The sequence below is a fragment of the Aureococcus anophagefferens genome, assembly GCF_000186865.1.
Source record: "Aureococcus anophagefferens unplaced genomic scaffold AURANscaffold_1, whole genome shotgun sequence".
Lineage (NCBI taxonomy): Eukaryota > Pelagophyceae > Pelagomonadales > Pelagomonadaceae > Aureococcus > Aureococcus anophagefferens.
This window is the reverse complement of record NW_008705561.1, coordinates 583,168-601,159: the sequence shown is the minus strand read 5'-3', so window position 1 is coordinate 601,159 and position 17,992 is coordinate 583,168. Positions and strand designations below refer to the sequence as shown.

The 17,992-nt window shown below is 73.7% G+C and overlaps 5 protein-coding genes across 5 annotated transcripts; 1 reads left to right on the top strand and 4 right to left on the bottom strand.

Moving 5' to 3' along the window:
- Positions 1 to 5,083: 5,083 nt before the first annotated feature.
- On the bottom strand, positions 5,084 to 5,563 carry AURANDRAFT_13416 (hypothetical protein; the record flags this gene model as incomplete). The annotated part of the gene is made up of 1 exon (XM_009033990.1): positions 5,084 to 5,563. A coding segment is annotated over one exon (480 nt), but the record flags the coding sequence as incomplete, so codon positions are not given.
- A 6,528-nt stretch (positions 5,564 to 12,091) lies between these two features.
- Positions 12,092 to 12,427, bottom strand: AURANDRAFT_16529 (hypothetical protein; the record flags this gene model as incomplete). Its single annotated transcript, XM_009033989.1, has 1 exon — positions 12,092 to 12,427. A coding segment is annotated over one exon (336 nt), but the record flags the coding sequence as incomplete, so codon positions are not given.
- A 1,217-nt stretch (positions 12,428 to 13,644) lies between these two features.
- AURANDRAFT_9346 (hypothetical protein) lies at positions 13,645 to 13,821 on the bottom strand (the record flags this gene model as incomplete). Its single annotated transcript, XM_009033900.1, has 1 exon — positions 13,645 to 13,821. A coding segment is annotated over one exon (177 nt), but the record flags the coding sequence as incomplete, so codon positions are not given.
- A 1,360-nt stretch (positions 13,822 to 15,181) lies between these two features.
- On the top strand, positions 15,182 to 17,256 carry AURANDRAFT_60508 (hypothetical protein; the record flags this gene model as incomplete). Its single annotated transcript, XM_009034507.1, has 2 exons — positions 15,182 to 16,612; positions 16,675 to 17,256. 2 exons carry the CDS (start codon positions 15,182 to 15,184, stop codon positions 17,254 to 17,256), a joined length of 2,013 nt encoding a protein of 670 aa, XP_009032755.1.
- A 109-nt stretch (positions 17,257 to 17,365) lies between these two features.
- Positions 17,366 to 17,617, bottom strand: AURANDRAFT_17462 (hypothetical protein; the record flags this gene model as incomplete). The annotated part of the gene is made up of 1 exon (XM_009033988.1): positions 17,366 to 17,617. A coding segment is annotated over one exon (252 nt), but the record flags the coding sequence as incomplete, so codon positions are not given.
- Positions 17,618 to 17,992: the final 375 nt, after the last annotated feature.

Genomic DNA, 17,992 nt, shown 5'->3' with positions numbered 1-17,992 from the left:
CGATGCGCAGCGGCGCCGCGCGCAGGTTCGCGGGCCACGCGACCCAGCCGTGGACGTCCGCGCCGTCGAGGTCGACGTCGAGCGTCACCGCCGGCTCGCCGGAGCCGACGGGCAGCTCGCCGACGAGCGTCGAGTCCAGGGCGCAGCGCCGCGCGGCGCGGGCGACGCGCCGCGGGTCGCCCGCCGCCGGCTCCGCGGCGCCGGACACGGACGCCCACTCCAGCGCGACGACGCGGTACGTGCCGCGGCGCCGCTCGACGGCCGCGAGCAACGGTAAACCGCGGGGCGCGGCCGCGGCGCCGCAGGGCGCCCAGGTCGCCGACGCCCCGCCGGCGCCGGGCGTGCCGAAGAGCGCGCCGAGGCCCCCGGCCGCGTCCGCGCGCGCCTCGTGGATCGCGGCGACGCGCGCGTTCGCCAGATCGTCGCCGACGGCCCAGCGGACGACGACGCCGTCGCCTCGCAAGACCACGAGCTCCTCGGAGCCGTCGTCGAGGGCGCGCACGCACATGGCGCCCACGCCCCGGTCCGCGTCGTCGTCGGCGACGGAGGCGGCCCGCGCCTCGTCGGGCGACGCGACCAAGCCGACCTTGCGCGCGGAGAGCGACCCCAGCGCGCCGAGCGCGCCGAGCGACCGGCGCACGAGGCCCCGCTCGGGCCCGGACGCCGCGGAAGCCGCGACCTCCTCGACGGCGTCGGCGAGCGCGTCGCCGCCGAGGCGCCGCCAGCTCGCGGCCGCGGCGTCGAACCAGAAGACGCGGCCCGTCGACGTGCCCGCGAGTACGGCCGCGGCGCCGAACTCGAAGCAGGTCACGGCCTCGCGGCCGGCGACGGGCACGGCGCCCAATGCCGGCCCCGCGCCCGACGGCGCGCCCGTCAGCGCGTGCACGGCGACGCGGCCCGTCGCGAGCGACGCCGCCGCGAGCGCCGGCGCGCCGCCGGACCCGCCGACGACGCCGACGGCGTCGACGCCGCCGACGCCGCCCACGTCGTAGGTGCGGTGGCCGCCCCCGTCGGCGCGCAGCTCCCAGAGGCAGGCGAGGCCCCCGACGCCGAGGCAGCAGTAGCCGCGGGCGTCGACGCACCCGAAGGACGGGCTCGCGCTCGCGAGCTGCTCGGCGAGCAGCGCGGGCGCGGGCGCGAAGAGCTGGACGCCGCCGACGACGCTGCCGTCGTGGCGCCGCTTCGTCGGCGTGAGCGTGTCCATGAGCGTCGCGCGGTAGTGGTCTCTGCGATCGAGCACACCGATCAGCGTCGCGCGGTAGTGGTCTCTGCGATCGAGCACACCGACTCCATGCCAGCGATTTGGCGCCGAGCGTGCCGAGGCCTCGGGTCGATGTTTGATGCAAAGGAGCCGCGACGAGCTGCGATGAGAGGAGCTCGGCCTGGCGTCCTGGGCAGCCTCGTGCTCGTCTTCGCGGCCGCCGCGCTCGAGCCGGAAGACGCCTGGAACTCGCCGACCTGCGCCGACTACCGGTCCGTCCGGCGCGTGCAGGCGGCCTTCGAGCACTTCGCGCCCACGTCCCTCCAGGCGAGCAAGCACCTCTGCGGCAACGAGGTCGCCGTCGTCGAGGAGTTCGGCGTCGTCTTCGTCGCGAACCAGAAGGCGGGCACGGGCACGATCCTCGAGATGCTGGGCCTCGGCCACGGCCGCGGCGACTACCGCGAGACCGGCACGGGCATCCGAAGAGGCCAGTACGCGTGCTTCGAGGCCCACAACCGGAGCGACTACGTCGTCTTCACCTTCGTCCGCGACCCGCTGGACATCCTGCTCTCGGCCCTGCGGACCATCTACGGCCGCGAGCGCGAGTGCCTCGACGCGGCGACGCGCGTCGAGGGCCTGCTCGAGGCGTTCGCGTCGCCGGAGAACGCGCTGGACGGCGCCGCGTCCAAGCAGATGTTCCACGCCTGGCCGCAGATCCTCAAGCTCTCCGCCGTGGACCACCTCGACTTCATCGGGCGCATCGAGGACTTCGACGCGGAGCTCGCGCGCCTGAAGCGCGTCGTCGACGCGCGCGGAGCCGCGGGCGGCCGCTTCGACTCGTCCTGGATCCGGCCCGGCGCGGCGCGCGTCCACGCCGCGCAGCAGGAGTGCTACCAGAACACCTCCGCGGCGACGCTCACGCCCTACGCCGCGCGGCTGCTCGTCGCGCTCTTCCACGGCGACTACCGGTGCCTCGGCTACGACCCGCCGGCCGGCTACGTGCTCCCCGCGGCCGAGGCGGCGCGCCGCCGCTTCGACGACGACCTCATGATGCGGCGGCCGGCGGCACCGGCCGCGCGCGCGGGCGGCTACTGCGCGCCCTGCGGGGTCGAGCCCGACGACGGCCGCCGCCGGCCGCGCCACCCGCCGCCGCACGGACGCCGTGGGAGGCAGGTCGGGCCGATGTAAGGCCGTATGAAGAAGCTCGAGCTATGGCAATAGAACGTACTAAGCACCTTACGACACCGGCAGGTCCAGGGGCGCGAGGAACCGTCGCGCCTCCAAGGGCGACCTCGCGACCAGCTGCCCCTCGCGCGGCGGCTCCGGCGCGGCGCGGCGCCCGTAGACCTCGACGCCGAACGTACCCGCGGCACCGGGACGAACGGTCGACGTCCAGTGGTCGCGGACCTCGGCCGCGGTCAGGCTTTTGAGCGTCTCCGCGGCCTCGTAGCGCCGGACCCAGTCCGGCGCGAGGGCCCGGCCCTCGACGGCCGCGTCGCGGCAGCGCCGGATCTCCTCCCAGTGGCGCCCCGTCTGGTCGAAGAGCCGCCGGTCCGGCTCCAGTTTCGCGGCGACGAGCCCCGCGACGACGCTCGCGAGGCCCGCGTCGTCCAGCCGGGCCACGGCCGCCGTCGCCTCGTCGTCGACGAACGCCGCGAGGCGCTTCGCGAGCTTCGCCGGCGCCGCGTCGCCCTGGACCAGCAGGACGAGCGCCGCGGGCCGCGCGGCGCCGGGCAGCGCGCGGAGGCCGAGCTGCACGACGTACCCGAGCTGCTCCTTGGTCCGCAAAGTGTCGAAGAAGGTCGCCTTCAAGAGCGTCGCGTAGACGTTGGCGAGCGCCGTCGCGCGCCGCCCCGCGCCGACGCCGACGACGAGCTCGCAGGCGTTTTGGGCCTCGTCGGGGCCGATCGACTCCGCGCCGAGCCGCAGCGCGCAGGACCGCGGCAGCGCGAGGCCGACGGGCGCGGGCCGGCGGCCGCCCGCGGGCGGCGGCCGCGTCGCGAGGGGCAGCGCCGCGGCGACGGTGCGGAACAGCGCCGCGGCCTCGGCGCGGTCGAAGTTGCCCTCGACGAGCACGTCCGCGCCGGCGGCGTCGACGGCGCCGCCCCCGGCCCAGAGCCGCTCGCGTGAGAAGCGCCGCACGCGGTCGACGAGTGCCGCGCCGCCGTCGGACGCGAGGCCGTCCAACGCCGCGAGGAGCTGGGCGTCCGACGGCTGGTCCTTTGTGAGCGCGAGCGTCGACGCGAGCCCCGTCGTCTCGTAGGGCTTGAACTTCGTCTGGAGGTCGCGGCGGAGCAGGTCCACGTAGCGCAGCGCGTCGCCGGCGTTCGCCGGGCCCGCGTGCTTCGCCGCGAAGCCGCAGACGTCCCGGGCGAGCGCGCCGAGGCCGTCGGCGTAGCCCGAGAACGACAGCGACACGCCGCGGCCGCCGACCTCGAGCGAGTACTGGAGGCCGGCGACGCGCGCGGGCCAGAGCCGCTCCTGGAGGCTGTCGAGCGCGCTGAGCCGCCAGATCTTGCCGAGCATGGCGGACGTCGGGTCCTCGACGACCGACAGGACGCGCGCGCCGGCGAAGACGATCGCGCGGGGCCGGTTGAAGTAGCGGTCGCCGGCGTAGCGGCCCGTCCAGCCCGACGCGTCGCCGAGCGGCTCCGGCGCGGCGGCGTCGACGGCCTCGACGGCGGGCGTCGCCGCGACCGGCGGGAAGCGAATGCGCAGGTCCCGCGGCAGGAACTTGTTCGGCTTCGGCAGCGCGACGCCGCCCCTCGGCGGCGCCCGGAGCGCCGCGAGCGACGCGATCGACGGCGCGTCGAAGGCGTACTCCTTGTAGCGCGTGCCGTACCAGCGCTCCCGCCGGTCCAGCGGGCCCCAGAAGTCTCCGTCGGCGAGGAACTCGCGGGCGACGACGGTGATGCGCAGCTTGTCGAGCGTGAGCGCCGAGAGGTAGGCGGCCACGGCCGCGTCCGTCGCCGCGCGGCTCTCGGCGCCGGCGGCGGCGCCGGAGCGGCGGAAGAGCGACAGGAGCCGCTTCCCGTCGTCGCCGCTCGCGTCCCAGCCGACCTCCTGGACGTTCGTCACGAGGGCCTTGGCGAGCTGCCCGGGCCTCGCGGGCTCGGAGAAGCGCCAGTTGAGCTCGTTGAGCGCGTCGAGCTCCTCGGCGCGGTAGCGCGGCACGCCCGACGCCTTGAGCGCGGCGACGGCCCCCACGGCAGCCGCCACAAGATCCGGCCAGAAGCTGAGGCCCTTCTTCGTCAGCTCGAAGGACACGTCGAACCTCCCGTCGCAGGACCCGTCGCCGGACGCGAAGGACGTGATGCCCGACGCGTAGCCCTGCTGCTTCGCCCAGGACAGCAGGCTGCCCGCGCCCTCGTCGCCGACGACCGACGACACGAGGCTCCCGGGCTTGTAGCGCAGGTTCTCGCGCCGGCCCGCGTCGCAGCGATCCATGGCGCCGGCGCCGGGGCCGTCGTAGGGGAAGCGCCACGACAGGGACAGCCGCCGCGTCGCGCCGACGGGCGCCGCCAGGAGCGCGGGCGCCAGGCCGCCGTCGGCGAGCCCCGCGCGGAGCGCCGGCTTTCCCGCCCAGGCCGCCGCGGGCCGGCGGTCGCCCCCGGCGCCGCGGCGCACGTCGCCGAACCGCCGCGCCACGGACCGCTCGAGGACGTCCAGCGGGTCCCGGCCCAGGACGACCAACGCCATGTGGTCCGCGTCGTAGAAGCGGTCGTAGTGGTCCACGAGCGCGCGTCTGAGCGAGTTGTAGTCGCCCGGCGGCGCGTTCTCGGCGACGTCGGCGCTGCGGTCGCCGCGCTGCAGGAGCGTGGCCCGGTTGCCAGTGCCGAATTTCCTCGCGGGGTGGTCCTCGGTCGCGGCCCCGCGCGCGGACCGGTCGAGCTGGAGCAGCCGGAAGCCGTCGGACTGCTGGTTCTTCGAGTCCTCGGACTCGATGGCCTCGAGCTCGCGGTTCACGCCCGACGCGGAGAACGTCGGGCTCACGAAGAACTGCGCGAAGCGGTCGAGCGCCGCGTCGAAGTCGCCCGCGTCGACGTCGAAGTAAAAGCACGTGTCCTCGGCGGCCGTGTACGCGTTCGACGACCCGCCGCGCGTCTCGAGGAAGGACCGCCACTCGCCCTCCGCCGGGTACTTGGCGTTGCCGAGGAAGAGCATGTGCTCGCAAAAGTGCGCGAGGCCCGGCCGGTCCCAGGGGTCGCTCAGGAAGCCGACCTTGACGTCGAGCGCCGCCGCCGACGTCTCCGCGCCCGGGTCCGAGACGAGCAGCGCGCGCATGCCGTTGGGCAGCGCGACGAGTCGGTAGCGCCGCGCGTCGAGCGGCGGCGCGACCATGTCGTCCTCCGCTACGAGCACGCGCAGCGCGTCGCCGGCGTCGCCGGACGCCGGCCGCGCCGCGAGCGCCGCCGCGAGCGCCGCCGCGCGGAGAGCGACGCGGCGCGACAGCTCATCGGTCCTCGGCGGCGGCAGCGCATCGTCGAGCGGCGCAGCATTGAGCGGCGCGGCAGTGCGGCGCGACGCGGCAGTGCGGCGCGACGCGGCGGCGGCGCGCGGCGGTGCACGATGCGTGCGATGCGTGTGCAGGTGCAATGGCGCGTAGGACGCCACCAGCGCTGCGAGAATCGCGGTGCAGCATGGTCTCAGATGCATGCGCTCAGCGTCGACTCAAACGTCTCTCGCGCTGCAGCACATCGTCAGAGAGCTCAGTGAGCTCGAGCCCGAATCGAGCTAAGCAGGTTCCAAGTGTTGACCTGCAAACGTGACCTGCAACAACTCCTGCAACATGGAGGCTACATGGAAATGGAGCCTCCAGTGACGCGTCCGCGCGACCTTAAAAATGGCGCGACGCGCGGTCCGACATCGCGGCGCGAGCTCACCCGAAGTCGTGCTGCAGGCCCGACCCGGCCATCTTGATGGCGTAGAGGTGGTCGAACTTGGCGGCGTCGGACTCGGAGAACGCGGCCCGCCAGCCGCCGGCCTCGCCCCGGCGGAAGTGCGCGCTCTCGCCCGGGCGCCGCGTCACGGAGCCCGTCTTCTTCTCGTAGTCGGCCATCTGGGCCTCGTGGTCCCGCTTCATGTTTTTGAAGCTCGACCGCTCGACGATGAGCGCGACGTCCGCGTCGGAGACGTCGACGAGCAGAAAGTCGGCGACGGATCGCACGGCCGCGGCCGGGTCCTTGAGCATGGCCTCGTAGTGGAGCAGGAGCACGTTCTCCGGGTGCTTGAGAGACGCCTCGTGCCATCGCAGCGTCCAGTCGAACCAGTCGCCCGCCTCGGCCTCGGCCGTGTTGCCGTCCAGAAAGTCCGCGAGGAATTGGTTCCAGCCCGACGTCAGGTGGTAGTCGTGGGTCTCGCTGGGCATGGCGCGCGCGTGGTGGTAGAGGGACACGCAGGTGTCCTTGGGGTTCCGCGTGCACACGAGGACCTTGAGCCCCGGGTCCGGCGCGGCGGCGCCGCCCGGCCGCCGCGCGGCCGCCGCGGGGAACCGGGCCACGGTCGCGTGGGTCTTGAAGACGCGCCGGGGCCGCGGCGGGTTCCGCGGGTAGGCGCCGTCCTGGAGCTCCCGGAGCGTGCAGTGGCCCGTCGCGACGGCCGCCTCGAGCCACGGCGCTTCCGTGACGGCGTCGATCGACCGCTTCGACCGGAGCCGCTCGTCGACGACGAGGAGGCAGACCATCTGGAGCCAGGTCGTGCCGCTCTTCGGGAAGGTGCAGACGAAGCAGTCCTCGTCCGTCGGGTGGAACGACCGCCGCAAACCGCCCGTCGCGCACGCCGAGATCTCCGCGCGGAACGCGTGGTCGCCGACGCGCGCCTTCGCGGCGAACCAGCCCGCGAGGGCGCCGTCCGTGTCGCCCATGGCGTCCTTGGCCACGGCGAGCGCGACGCGCGGCTCCGGCGCGCGGCCGTCGTACGCGACGCCGCGCTCCGCGGCCGCGACGGCCTCGCCGAGGTCGCCCGCGGCGCGCCGCGCGGCGGCCTCCGCCGCCGCGGCGCGCGCGGCGCGGCGCGCGTCGACGCAGGGCGCGCCGGGCGCGGGGCCGGCGCTCAGGATCTCCGCGTGCCGCGCCTCGCGCACGGCCTCGGCCGCGGCGGAGCCCTCGGCGCCCTCGGCCGAGGCCTTCGCGACGAGCGCGAGCGCCGCGCAGAGCCGCGCGTCGCCGTCCTTGTCGCCGCCGGGCGCGTCCACCGCCGCGCGCGCCGCCGCGAGGGCGTCGCCGCAGCGCAGCCGCGCGCGGCACTCGCCGCAGCGCGCGAGGCGGCCGACGGCGGCCTCGCCCGCGGCCTCCGCGAGGGCCGCGGACGACGCGAAGGCCTTGGCCGCGGCCTCGGCGTCGTCGCCGGCCTGCGCGAGCGCCGCGCCGAGCGCGTACTTGGCCACGGCGTCGCCGCGGAACACGCCCGCGCGGAGGCCGTCGGCCGCGCCCGGGCCGTCGCCGAACGCGAACGCGGCGACGCTCCGCAGCACCTGGCGCCGCGTCGCGGGCGTCGTCGGCGTCGCGACCGGCGCATCGGCCGTCGCCGCCGCCGGCGCGAACGTCACCAGCACCTCGTCGCCGGCGGCGAGCGCCTCGGCGACGATGGCAGCTTCGTCGACGGAGCGGTTCCGTACGGTCGCCTTGATCGAGCCCGCGCGCTTCGTGATTTTCCGCACGAGCGCGCCGACGGTCTTCTTTTGAAGCTTGTCCGGGACCTGGACGTTAAACTTGCGATCGTCGACGATGATCGAGAGAGGGAGGGCCATTGCTCCCCTGTGGCAGAAAAAGTGAACCGTGAATTCAACTTTCCGTCCGAGACAACCTTAGGTCCCCGACCGCGCCAGGAGCTCGAAGATGGCGGAGCGGATGGCGATGTTCGGCGTCAGGTGCTTGTGGGCGAGGGGCTCGTTCGTCATGGGCGACGTGTCCTTCCGCGCGAACCACTGCGTGATGGCGTCGCGCTCGTAGGTGTGGCCGTCGGCCGCGAGGACGGGGTCCTTCATGACGCTCTGGCTGATGGCGCAGAAGAAGGTGCGGGGCAGGTTCGCGCGCTCCGCGCGGTCGTCGAGCTCCTCGGAGACGCGCGGCCGCTTCGGCGCGCCGCCGTCGTCGTCGTCGGAGCTCGACGCGAGGTCGTAGACGAAGGGCGCCGCCGCCGCCGCCGGCCCCGGCGCCGCGAGCTTGGGCGCCCACGCCGCGGCCGGCGGCGGCGCGCGCGCCGCGCGCGGCGGCGGCGCGGGCCGCGGCGCGGGCTTGGGCTTCGCGTCCGCCACCGGCTTCGCGTCGACGTTCGCGTCGACGTTCGCCGCCGCGGGCTTGAGGGGCTTCGCGCGGAGCCCCATGCGCTCGCGGAAGTCCCGCGCGACGAACTTGGGCGCCTCGACGAAGTGGGCCCGCAGGTCGTGCGCGAGCTTGCCCAGCGACGTCGGCTCGATCGCGGCCCGGAGCCACGTCGCGACGTGGCGCGCGTTGCCCGCGTTCTCCACGAAGCGCGCGTCGAGCAGCACGAGCGCGCCGTAGTCGTGGAGGTGGCGCACGCAGCGGCCCAGGGCCTGGTTCAGCGCGCGGAAGGCCTGCATCGAGTACCACGTCGCGCCGCTCATCGCGAGCGGGTCCGCGACGAGCCGGCCGTCGCGGCCCGGGCCCAGCGGCCGGCCGCCGGCGATCTTCGCGTCGTTGTAGGACTTCTTGCGCTTGACGAGGTCGTCGTGGCTCGGGCTGTAGGGGATGCCGACGCAGACGACGAGGCGGCACGCGTCGTCGTTGTACGAGATGCCCTCGCTGCACTTGCCGCGGTAGACGCAGAAGAGGAGCGCCGACTTCTTCCGCGACGCGATGGCGTCCTTGAAGAGCGCGATGCACTCGTCGTGGGTCATGCCCTCGTCGCCGCCGCGCGGCTCGACGAGCACCGTGCCCTTGGCCGCCTCCATCCGCTTCCAGAGCGTCCGGCCCCGCCCCCCCAACTTCTGCTGCAGCGCCGCGTTCTTCCAGGCGTAGGCGAGCTGGTGGAGCACGGCGTAGGACGGCAGAAACACGAGGACGCCGCCGGGCGTCTGCTCCGCGAGCGTCGCGATCGCGTTGCCGAGCGCGAGGCGGAAGAGGTCCTGCTTGAGGTTCGCGGACGTGCACTGCAGGTCCAGGGGCTTCCGCTCCGCGAAGCCCGCGCAGCCCAGGGCCCGCACGAGCACCTGGCGCCGCGTGCAGACGACGTGCTTCGCCTCGAGCGCCTTGCCCTTCATGCGCCGCGAGAACTCGACGCCGAGCTCGCGCTCCGTCTTCTCGACGGGGCTCAGCGTCCCCGACGCCAGCACGATGCAGCGCACCTTCTTCACGAGGCCGTCGAGCACGACGCCCGGGTGCAGCAGCCAGCAGCAGAGCTCGAGGCCCCACGTCGGCCGCCGCGCGTCGTTGCCCCGGCCGAACGCGCGCGGGAATTTCGTGCCCATGTTGTGCCAGGCCCGCACGCAGCCCGCGTAGTGGGGCCGCTCCGCGCAGGCCAGCCGCAGCACGCCCACGAGCGACGTGAGCTGGTCGCCGAAGATGAAGTCGTCGCCGTCGGACGCGCGCGCCTGCTCGGCGACGGACGCCGCCTCCGCCGCCGCGTTGTCGAGGATCGCGGCGTCGAGCCGCAGGCACTCGAAGAAGCCGCCCATGTCGCGCCGCCCGTCGGCGGCGCCCCAGTCGTAGCCGCGCACGACGTCCCGGTCCTCGGGCGGGATGCGGTAGCGCTGGCGCCGCTTCAGGCTCGCGGACGCCTGCGTCGCCGGCGCGGCCGGGTCGTCGTCGTCGACGTCCTTGGGCCCGCGGAACGCGACCTCGGCCTCCTCGAGGACGCGCTTCACGTGCGTGACGACGTACTCGAGCGCGCCGAGCTGGACGGCCTCGCCGATCGTCGCCGCGCGGCGCGCCTTGCCCGTCACGTACTCGTGGAGCGCGTGGATCTCGAACGCCGTCTTCTCCGCGGAGCCGCCGTCGCGCGCGACGCCCTCGACGTTGTGGGCCTCGTCGACGATGGCGATGGCGTCCTCGAGGTAGTCCTCGATGCCCGTCGCCGCGCGGATGCCCGGGTCCATGAGGTAGTTGTAGGGGCAGAAGACGATGTGCGCCGTCGCGGCTAAAGACCGCGCGGCGTAGTACGCGCAGCCGCCCGCGCCGTCGCCGCCGCGGCCCCGCGCGAGCCGCCGCAGGTCCTCGATGTTGACGACGCCCTCCAGATCCTCGACGTCCGTGAGCTTGCGCTTGCTCGACGCGGCGCAGCCGCACCCGGGCGTCGCGGCCTCGTGGACGTCGCCCGCGAGGCCGGGCTTCGCGAGCGCGCGGTAGTGCGCGCAGCCCACCTGGGTCTGGCGCGACTCGTGGGGATTCGCGTCGTCCCAGACGAAGTCGGCGGAGCTGGAGCGGAACTTCTCGACCTTTTTGGCCAATTTGCGGCAGGTCTGCGACAGGTGCGCCGACGACTTGGCGTTCTCGTCCGCGAGCGCCTCGTTCGTGCAGTAGTGGACGCGGCTCGCGAGGGGCACGGACACGGCGCGGTGCGGGTTCCGGCGCAGCTCGCCGGGCAGCTGGCGCACCTGGCCGATGGTCCGCGTCGCGAAGATGATCTTGCCGACCTTCTCGCCCTTCAGCGCGAGGTGGCGCTGCGTCGCGAGCGCCGCGGAGAGGAGCGCCTGCGTCTTGCCCGTGCCCGTCGGCGACTCGAGGAGCGCCGCCTCGCGGTGGAGGATGGCCCGGACGACGCGCTGCATGACCAACTGCTGCGGCATGAGCGGCTCGTCGAAGCAGAACGGCACGCGGACGCCGTGCAGGTGGCGCACGCACTTCTCGCGCTTCCGGTCGACGTCGCAGGGCAGGTCGCAGAGGAGCTGGGCCTCGGGCGCCGCCGCGGGCGCGGCGGCGACCGCCGCGGCGACGGCGGCGACGGCCGCCGCGGGCGCGCCGCCGGCGGCGGCCGCCGCCGCGCCGAACGCGAACGCCGCGAAGGGCGCCGGGCTGTCGAGGTTGATCTCCAATTTCACGCCCTCGCGCCGCAGGGCCGACGCCTTCCGCGACGCCGCGTCGATGGACAGTTGTTTGAGGTCGCGCGCGAGCGAGTCCGGCGCCTTCTTCCCGCGCGCGGCGCCGCCGCCGTTCCGCGCGAGCCACGGCGCGGGCGCGGGCGCGGGCATGGCATCGTACTCTAGCTTCGCGCGGTCCGGGCGCTTCCACACCTCGGGCTTGACGACGGGCTTCCGGTCGACGACCGGCTTGCGGTCCTCAACGGGATGCTCGTCTTCCGCGTCGTCTACTTCGAGGACATCACCGCGCGCGGCCGCAGCAGCTTCGCGCTCCTTTAAAAGCTCCTCTGCGGTCTTCTCGGCCTCGATCTCGATGTCGGAGTCACTGTCGTTCATGTGTAACTTGTACGATTCGCGTGTCGTTTGTGAGTTCGTGATTCGCGTGTCGTTTGTGAGTTCGTGTACACTTCGTTGGTTGTGGTGTTTCGTCGTTATGCAACTCACACCGAAGCCTAGGCTCTCTTGTCAGCGCGTTTGAGTGCTAGCTCATCGCGCGCCGGGAGCGGTCCCGCAAGCTAACGATCCCGGCACCTCGTCGTCAACATCAGCGCTTACACCATCCGGTCGCGCTTGCGCGGCGGCTCGTCGTCGAAGAGGTCGCTGGGTGCGGCGGATTCCCCGGAGACGGAGAGCGACGCGAGGCGCCGCTCGTCCTCCGCGTCGAGGTCGTCCCCGAGCGCGTCCTCGGGCTCCGGCGGCGGCGGGCTTTCGGGTTGGACCGGCCCCTCGCCATTTCGATAAAAATCGAGGCTCGCGTCGGCGTCCGCGCGGCTCCGCGCGTCGAAGGCCGCGCGGTCCGTCGCCATGAGGCGCGCGGCCTCGACGTTCGCGGGCGACGCCGCGTCGAGCGCCGTCGGGTCGCAGAGGAGGCTCTGGAGGCTCAGCAGCAGCACGCGGATCGACGCCGCGGGCGTCCAGTGGTCCGGCTCGAGCAAGTCGACGCAGACGCGGCCCGACCGCGCGTCGACGTTCGGGTGGAAGAGCGCCGTGAGGAACGCGACGCGCGGCGGGTTCAGCGGGTAGTCCGGCGGGAAGTCGGCGGAGAGGCGGAACATGCCGCCCTCGTAGGCCGACCCCGCGGGCCCGCAGATCGTGCAGATCCACCTCGTGACGTCCTTCTCGTCCGCCGGCGACGCGTACAAGCCCGGCGGCGGGCTCCCGAGCATCTCCCGCGCCTCGACCATGAGCCGCGGCACGCAGGTCGCCGTCGCGGGGACGCGCGGCGCCGCGGTCGCCGCGCCGCGGCGCGCCCGGAGCCGCTGGAAGTGGAGCGCCGCGCGCCACTCGAGCGCGCGCCGGTCCCGGCCGTCGTCGAGCGCGGGGCACGCCGCGACGGCGACGGTTCGCCAGAGCGCCGCCGCGTGGAGGAAGAGGTAGGCGGCGCCGCGGCTCGCGAGCGACAACGCGAGCAAACTCGCCGCGTCGACGAAGCGCGCGCCGCGGCCGCGGAGCGCGCGGCGCACCGCCAACGTCTTTTCGCAGGCCCAGGCGTCGACGACGCGCCGCTCGCCGGGGTTCTGGAGCAGCGCCTCGAGGAACGCGTAGGCGCCGTAGAGGCCGAAGCCCTCGGGGGACCGCTCGACCCAGGCCCGGAGCGCGCGCGCGGTCCGCGGCGCCTCGAAGCCGCGGACGTCGTAGTCGGGGCCCCGCAACATGCGCAGGAGCGTCGCGTCGTCGAGGAGCCGGCTCGTCGGGCGGCCCACCGCGGCGGGCGCGGCGCCCGCGCGCTTCTTGCCCATGGCCCGGTTCGCCCGGAGGTTCGCGAGCGCCGCCGCGAGGTCGGAGTCGGCGAGCGCGGGGAACGCCGGGCACGTCGTCGCGTAGGCCTCCATGTGCGGCGCGAGGCGCCCGAGCTTGAGGAGCCGCAGGCACTCGCCGGGCGTGCGCAGCGCGACGTCGTCGCCCCAGCGCGCGACGCAGGCGGCGCAGGCCGGGGCGCCGAAGACGCGCGCGTCGGCGTTGCGGTCGCTGGCCGTGCGCGCCGCCGCGCAGACGAGGCATTTCCCATCGATCGGCGCGGGCGCCGGCGCCGGCGCCGGCGCGTGCGATTGCCGCTGCTGGGAGAGGAAGCCGCGGCGCATCACTCCTCGGCAGAGCTTAGGACCGGCATCGGAGAGCTTCCCTTCGCAGGGCGATGGAGCAGTCACGGAGCAGCCCCTGGAGCAGCCACAGCACGCCGCGGGCGGAAGTGACCCGCCCTCACTGCCCGCCCTCCCCTCTAGGCGTGTGTGATACAAAAAACAAGGTCCCCTTAGAAGCCGAGCACGGTCCTCGCGCCGTAGTGGATGGCGACGGAGAGGAGGAGCCCCTCGGCCGCGCCGAGGGCCATCATCGACGCGAAGTAGGAGAGCCAGAGGCAGAGCCCCGCGACGTCGCCGTCGCGCCGGAGCGCGGCGAGGCGCTCCGAGTCCACGAGGCCCGAGACGGCCGTGATGAGGATCGCCGCGAGGACGGCCTTGGGCACGCGCTCGAAGGACGACGTGAAGAAGAGCAAGGTCGCGACGACGGACCCCGCGGTGACGAGCGCCGAGAGCTGCGACGTCGCGCCGGTCATGACGTTGACCGCGGACCGCGAGAACGAGCCCGCGATCGTGTAGGTCCGGAAGAACGCGCCTAAAACGTTCGCCGCGCCGAGGGCCACGGCCTCCTGCGAGTTGTCGATGCTCCGGCCGTCGCGCGCGGCTAAAGCCTTGCCCATGGACAGCGTCTCCGTGAGCATGACGAGCGTGACGACGGCGACGTCCTTGAGCTTCGACGGCAGCTTCGGGTGGAAGAGCGGGTTCGACACCGTCGGCAGCCCCGCGGGCACGCGGCCGACCTCCCGGAGGCCCGCACCGGCGAGGTCCCAGCGCGCGTTCGCGAACGCGCCCAGCACCATGGCGAAGAAGGGGCCGAGGCTGCCGACCAGGTTCTTCGGCGCGGCCGCGGGCAGGACCGCGTCGAGCGGGAGCCGGCGGCAGAGCGCGAGGAACGCCGCCGTCGCCAGGGACACGGCGAGCGTCGGCCCGTGGAAGCCCGGCGCCGCCCGGGCGGCGTTCCAGAGGCCGACCGCGGGCACGTGGGACCGCGCCGCGGACACGCGGAGCGCGGCGCCCGCCTGGCTGCAGCCGATGTTCACCGCGCAGCACGTCACGAAGGCGCTCAGCACGTCGTGGTCGAGGGCCTCGATGAAGCCGCCGAGGTCCAGCGCGCCCAACAGCGTCGTGAGGACGCCGCTCCAGAACATGACGCAGGACGCCAGGGCGAGGCGCGCGGCCTCCGTCGGCTCGCCGCCGACGACGCCGAGCATCGTCGTCGACACGATGGCCACGGGGCCCACGGCGATGTAGCGGCTCGTGCCCATGCACGCGTAGACGACGAGGGGGACATAACAGTAGAGGCCCACGATGGGGCTCAGGCCCGCGATGGACGCGTAGGACATGGCCTGCGGGATGAGCATCGCCGCGACCGTGAGGCCCGCGACGGCGTCGGCGACGCAGTCCCTGCGCGTGAGCAGGGGCAGCCAGTCCAGGATGGGGAAGCGCCGCGGCAGGTCGATGACGCTCGACACGCCGCCGCGCGCCACGCGGCGCGAGTCCGCGGGCTGCGTCTCCAGGCCGGCGCCGGCGCCGCCGCGCGCGCGGGCTGCGTTGTGGAGCGCGGTCGCATGGGGCGCGCGTGCCAGGTCTCGCCGCGGCGCCTCGATGGCGATGCACGCCTCGATGGCGATGCACGCGGCGACGAGGCTGGCGAAATGACGCATCGTCGTATGTGGTTTAGAATTGGCGTCGCTGAGGGAGTTTCGGCTTGATGCAAGGACCTTGCATCGCGCCCTGTACGGCGCCGGGTAGTACTAGTATTTCAACGTGAAGCGTGAAGCGATCTCGAGCTGAAGCAAGCGATGGCGGGGGTCGAGCTGAACCTTCACTGACGACGACTGCTTCGAGCCTCCGCTTGCAAAAACAATGCTCACTCAGCCTTCAGCCCTCGCGATGCTGCTGTGCGCGACCTCTGCGACAGCTTTTGTCGCGCGGTCGCTGCGTCCAGCGCTGCGCACGCCGTCATCGCTGGCCGACGCGCGCCTCGTGTCGAGCGCATCGTCCGAGGAGGACGCGCCGACGCCCTCCTCGGCGACGGCGACCACGCTGCCCAAGCTGCTCGTCTTCGACCTCGACCACACGCTCTGGACGCCCGAGCTCTACACGCTGCGCCGCCTGCCCGGCTACCAGACGGCGGCGGCGCCGGGCCCCGTCGCGGACGCGGACGTGTCGCTCTTCCCCGGCGCCGCCGCCGTGCTCGAGGCCGTCGCGACGGAGCCGCGCTGGCGGAATACAAAATGCGCCTGCGCGAGCCGGACGAACAAGGGCCCCTGGGCGAGGAGCCTGCTGTCGCAGTTCGAGGCGGGCGGGAAATCGCTCGACGAGCTCATGGCCTACCAGGAGATCTACACGGGCGGCAAGGCGCGCCACTTCGAGGCGCTCCGGGACAAGAGCGGCGTCGCCTACGAGGACATGCTCTTCTTCGACGACGCGCGCGACGGCAAGTACGGCAACTGCGAGGCCGTCGCGCGCCTCGGCGTCATGTCCGTGCACACGCCCGGCGGCCTCGACGCGGCGCTCTTCGACCACGCGCTCGCCGCGTACGCGGAGCGGCGCGACGCGGGACGCGACGTCGGCGTCATCGTCGACCGCCCCGCGGGAGCGGGCGGCGCGGCGGCGACGATCAAGAGCTGGCGGCCGGAGAAGGGCTTCGGGTTCTGTACAGTGCCCGGCGAGGCCAAGGACGTCTTCTTCCACCGGTCGTCCGTCTCCGGCAGCGTCGACGCGCTCCGCGCGGGCGCCGAGGTCACCGTGACCGTGGGCCGCGACGGCCGGGGACGCAAGCAGTGCGACAGCGTCGCGCTCGCGGGCGCCGAGGACGCGGACGTCGTGCGCGTCCCCTGCTTCAGCATGAACATGCCCTTCGCGGGCCTCGTGGCCCACGGCTACAAGACGCTGGAGACGCGGAACCACACCATGTTCGTGCCGTTGGAGGGCCAGACCGTGGCGCTGCACGTGGGCCGGCGGACCTACCCCGACGGCGGCGCGCACCGCGACATCATGGCGCGCGACGGCCTCTCCGAGGCGGACATCGACCGCCTGACGACGCTGCCGGACGGCGCGGCGCGCGGCACCATCGTCGCGCTCGTCGACGTCGGCGAGACGGTCCTCGTCGACGACGTCGCGGAGCGCAGCCTGCTCGCCGTCGAGACGGGCGCGGTCGCGACGGGCGCGGCCATGGGCCGGTACCTGACGACGATGAAGAACGCGCGGTTCCTCGACGCGCCCGTGCCGACGCGCGGCCGGCCGGGCTTCTTCGACGCGGCCATCCCCCGGGCGCTCGCCGAGAAGTACGGCGTGGCGGCGTCGGCGTAAGTACATTGAAGCTTTCCTTGCCTTCAGCCTTGGTGCATTCCCAGGCGCTTGTGTGGAGCATGGACGTCGGCGGGGCGGCGCCGTGCCTCTTCCTGGTGATCGGATTCATCTTCATGGTCACGCCCCCCTACAACTGGCACGAGACTTTGCTGACCAACGCGTGCACGGCGGAGGTGCCCCTCGACCAGGAGAATGTGAAGCCCTTGTTCGGCATGCTGACACACGCGGCCTTCTTCATCGGCGAGCTCAACTGGGGCATGGCGTCGGTCCACCTCATGAATTGGCTCGGCTTCGAGCCGGCGCTCGCCGCCGCGCCCGTCGTCGTGCTCATCAGTTCGGGCATCGTCAAGATCAAGCTCGGGAAGGGCGGGCCGACGGGGCTCCCGATCCACGGGCCGCCCGCGCCCGTGCCGCAGCTCGCGATCCTGCTGGGCCTCGTCGTGTTCTCGAACGCGGTCCACGCGTGCGCCACCGGCGGCGTGAAGCGCGCGCCGGGCCCCACCGACCTCGCCGAGTACGCCGCGGGCTGCGCGGCCATCTTCGGCGTGCCGCACCTGCTCTCGCAGTACCACCTCGCGACGTCGCCCTGGACGGGCGCGCCCATCTCGCGCGGGAAGGCGGCCTAAACTCGCGGGTCACCGTGGAGTCCACGCGTACGGATGCGCTGTTGATCATATGCGAATTGAACCCGGTACTACTAGTATCGAGCGGCGCTTAGGCGGCGACGAGGATGGCGATGGGGACGGCGACGGACGCGGTCACGATGGTGCCGACGGCGAGGCCGTACTTGACCTGGTTCATGAGGTGCCAGCGCTTGAGCTTGCGCGCCTGCTTGCGGAACATGCCCGTCGCCGTGGACAGCTCCTCGGACTTGGCGTCGAGGCTCTCGAGCTGCTCGCCGCGGTCGAGGATCATCTCGACGTTTTTCTCCATGATCGCGCGGACCTCCTCGACCTGGTTCGCGACCTCGTGGAGCCGCGCGGACGAGTTGGCCGCGGCGATCTCGCGCTCGAGGACCTCGCGGAGCTGCTTGGCGCCCTCGGGCGACACGCCCTTGGCCTTCTTCGCCGTCGCGTCCCGGGACGCGAGCTCCGCGTCGACGAGCGGGCCCAGGAGCAGCGCGAGGCGCTCGCAGAGCGACTGGGCCTTGGCGAGCGGGTAGCCGCACCCGAAGGCGACGACGTAGGACGACGTACCCGCGAGGTCGCAGACGGGCAGCTTGATGCACCGCAGGTTGCCGCCGCCGGCCGCGAGCGGCTTCGACGACCCGTCGCCGACGTCGTCCCAGCCCGGCGGGTCCGCCCGCGCGGCCATGCGGCGGCCGAGCGCCGCGTAGCGCTCGCTGAGCACGGCCGTGTGAGG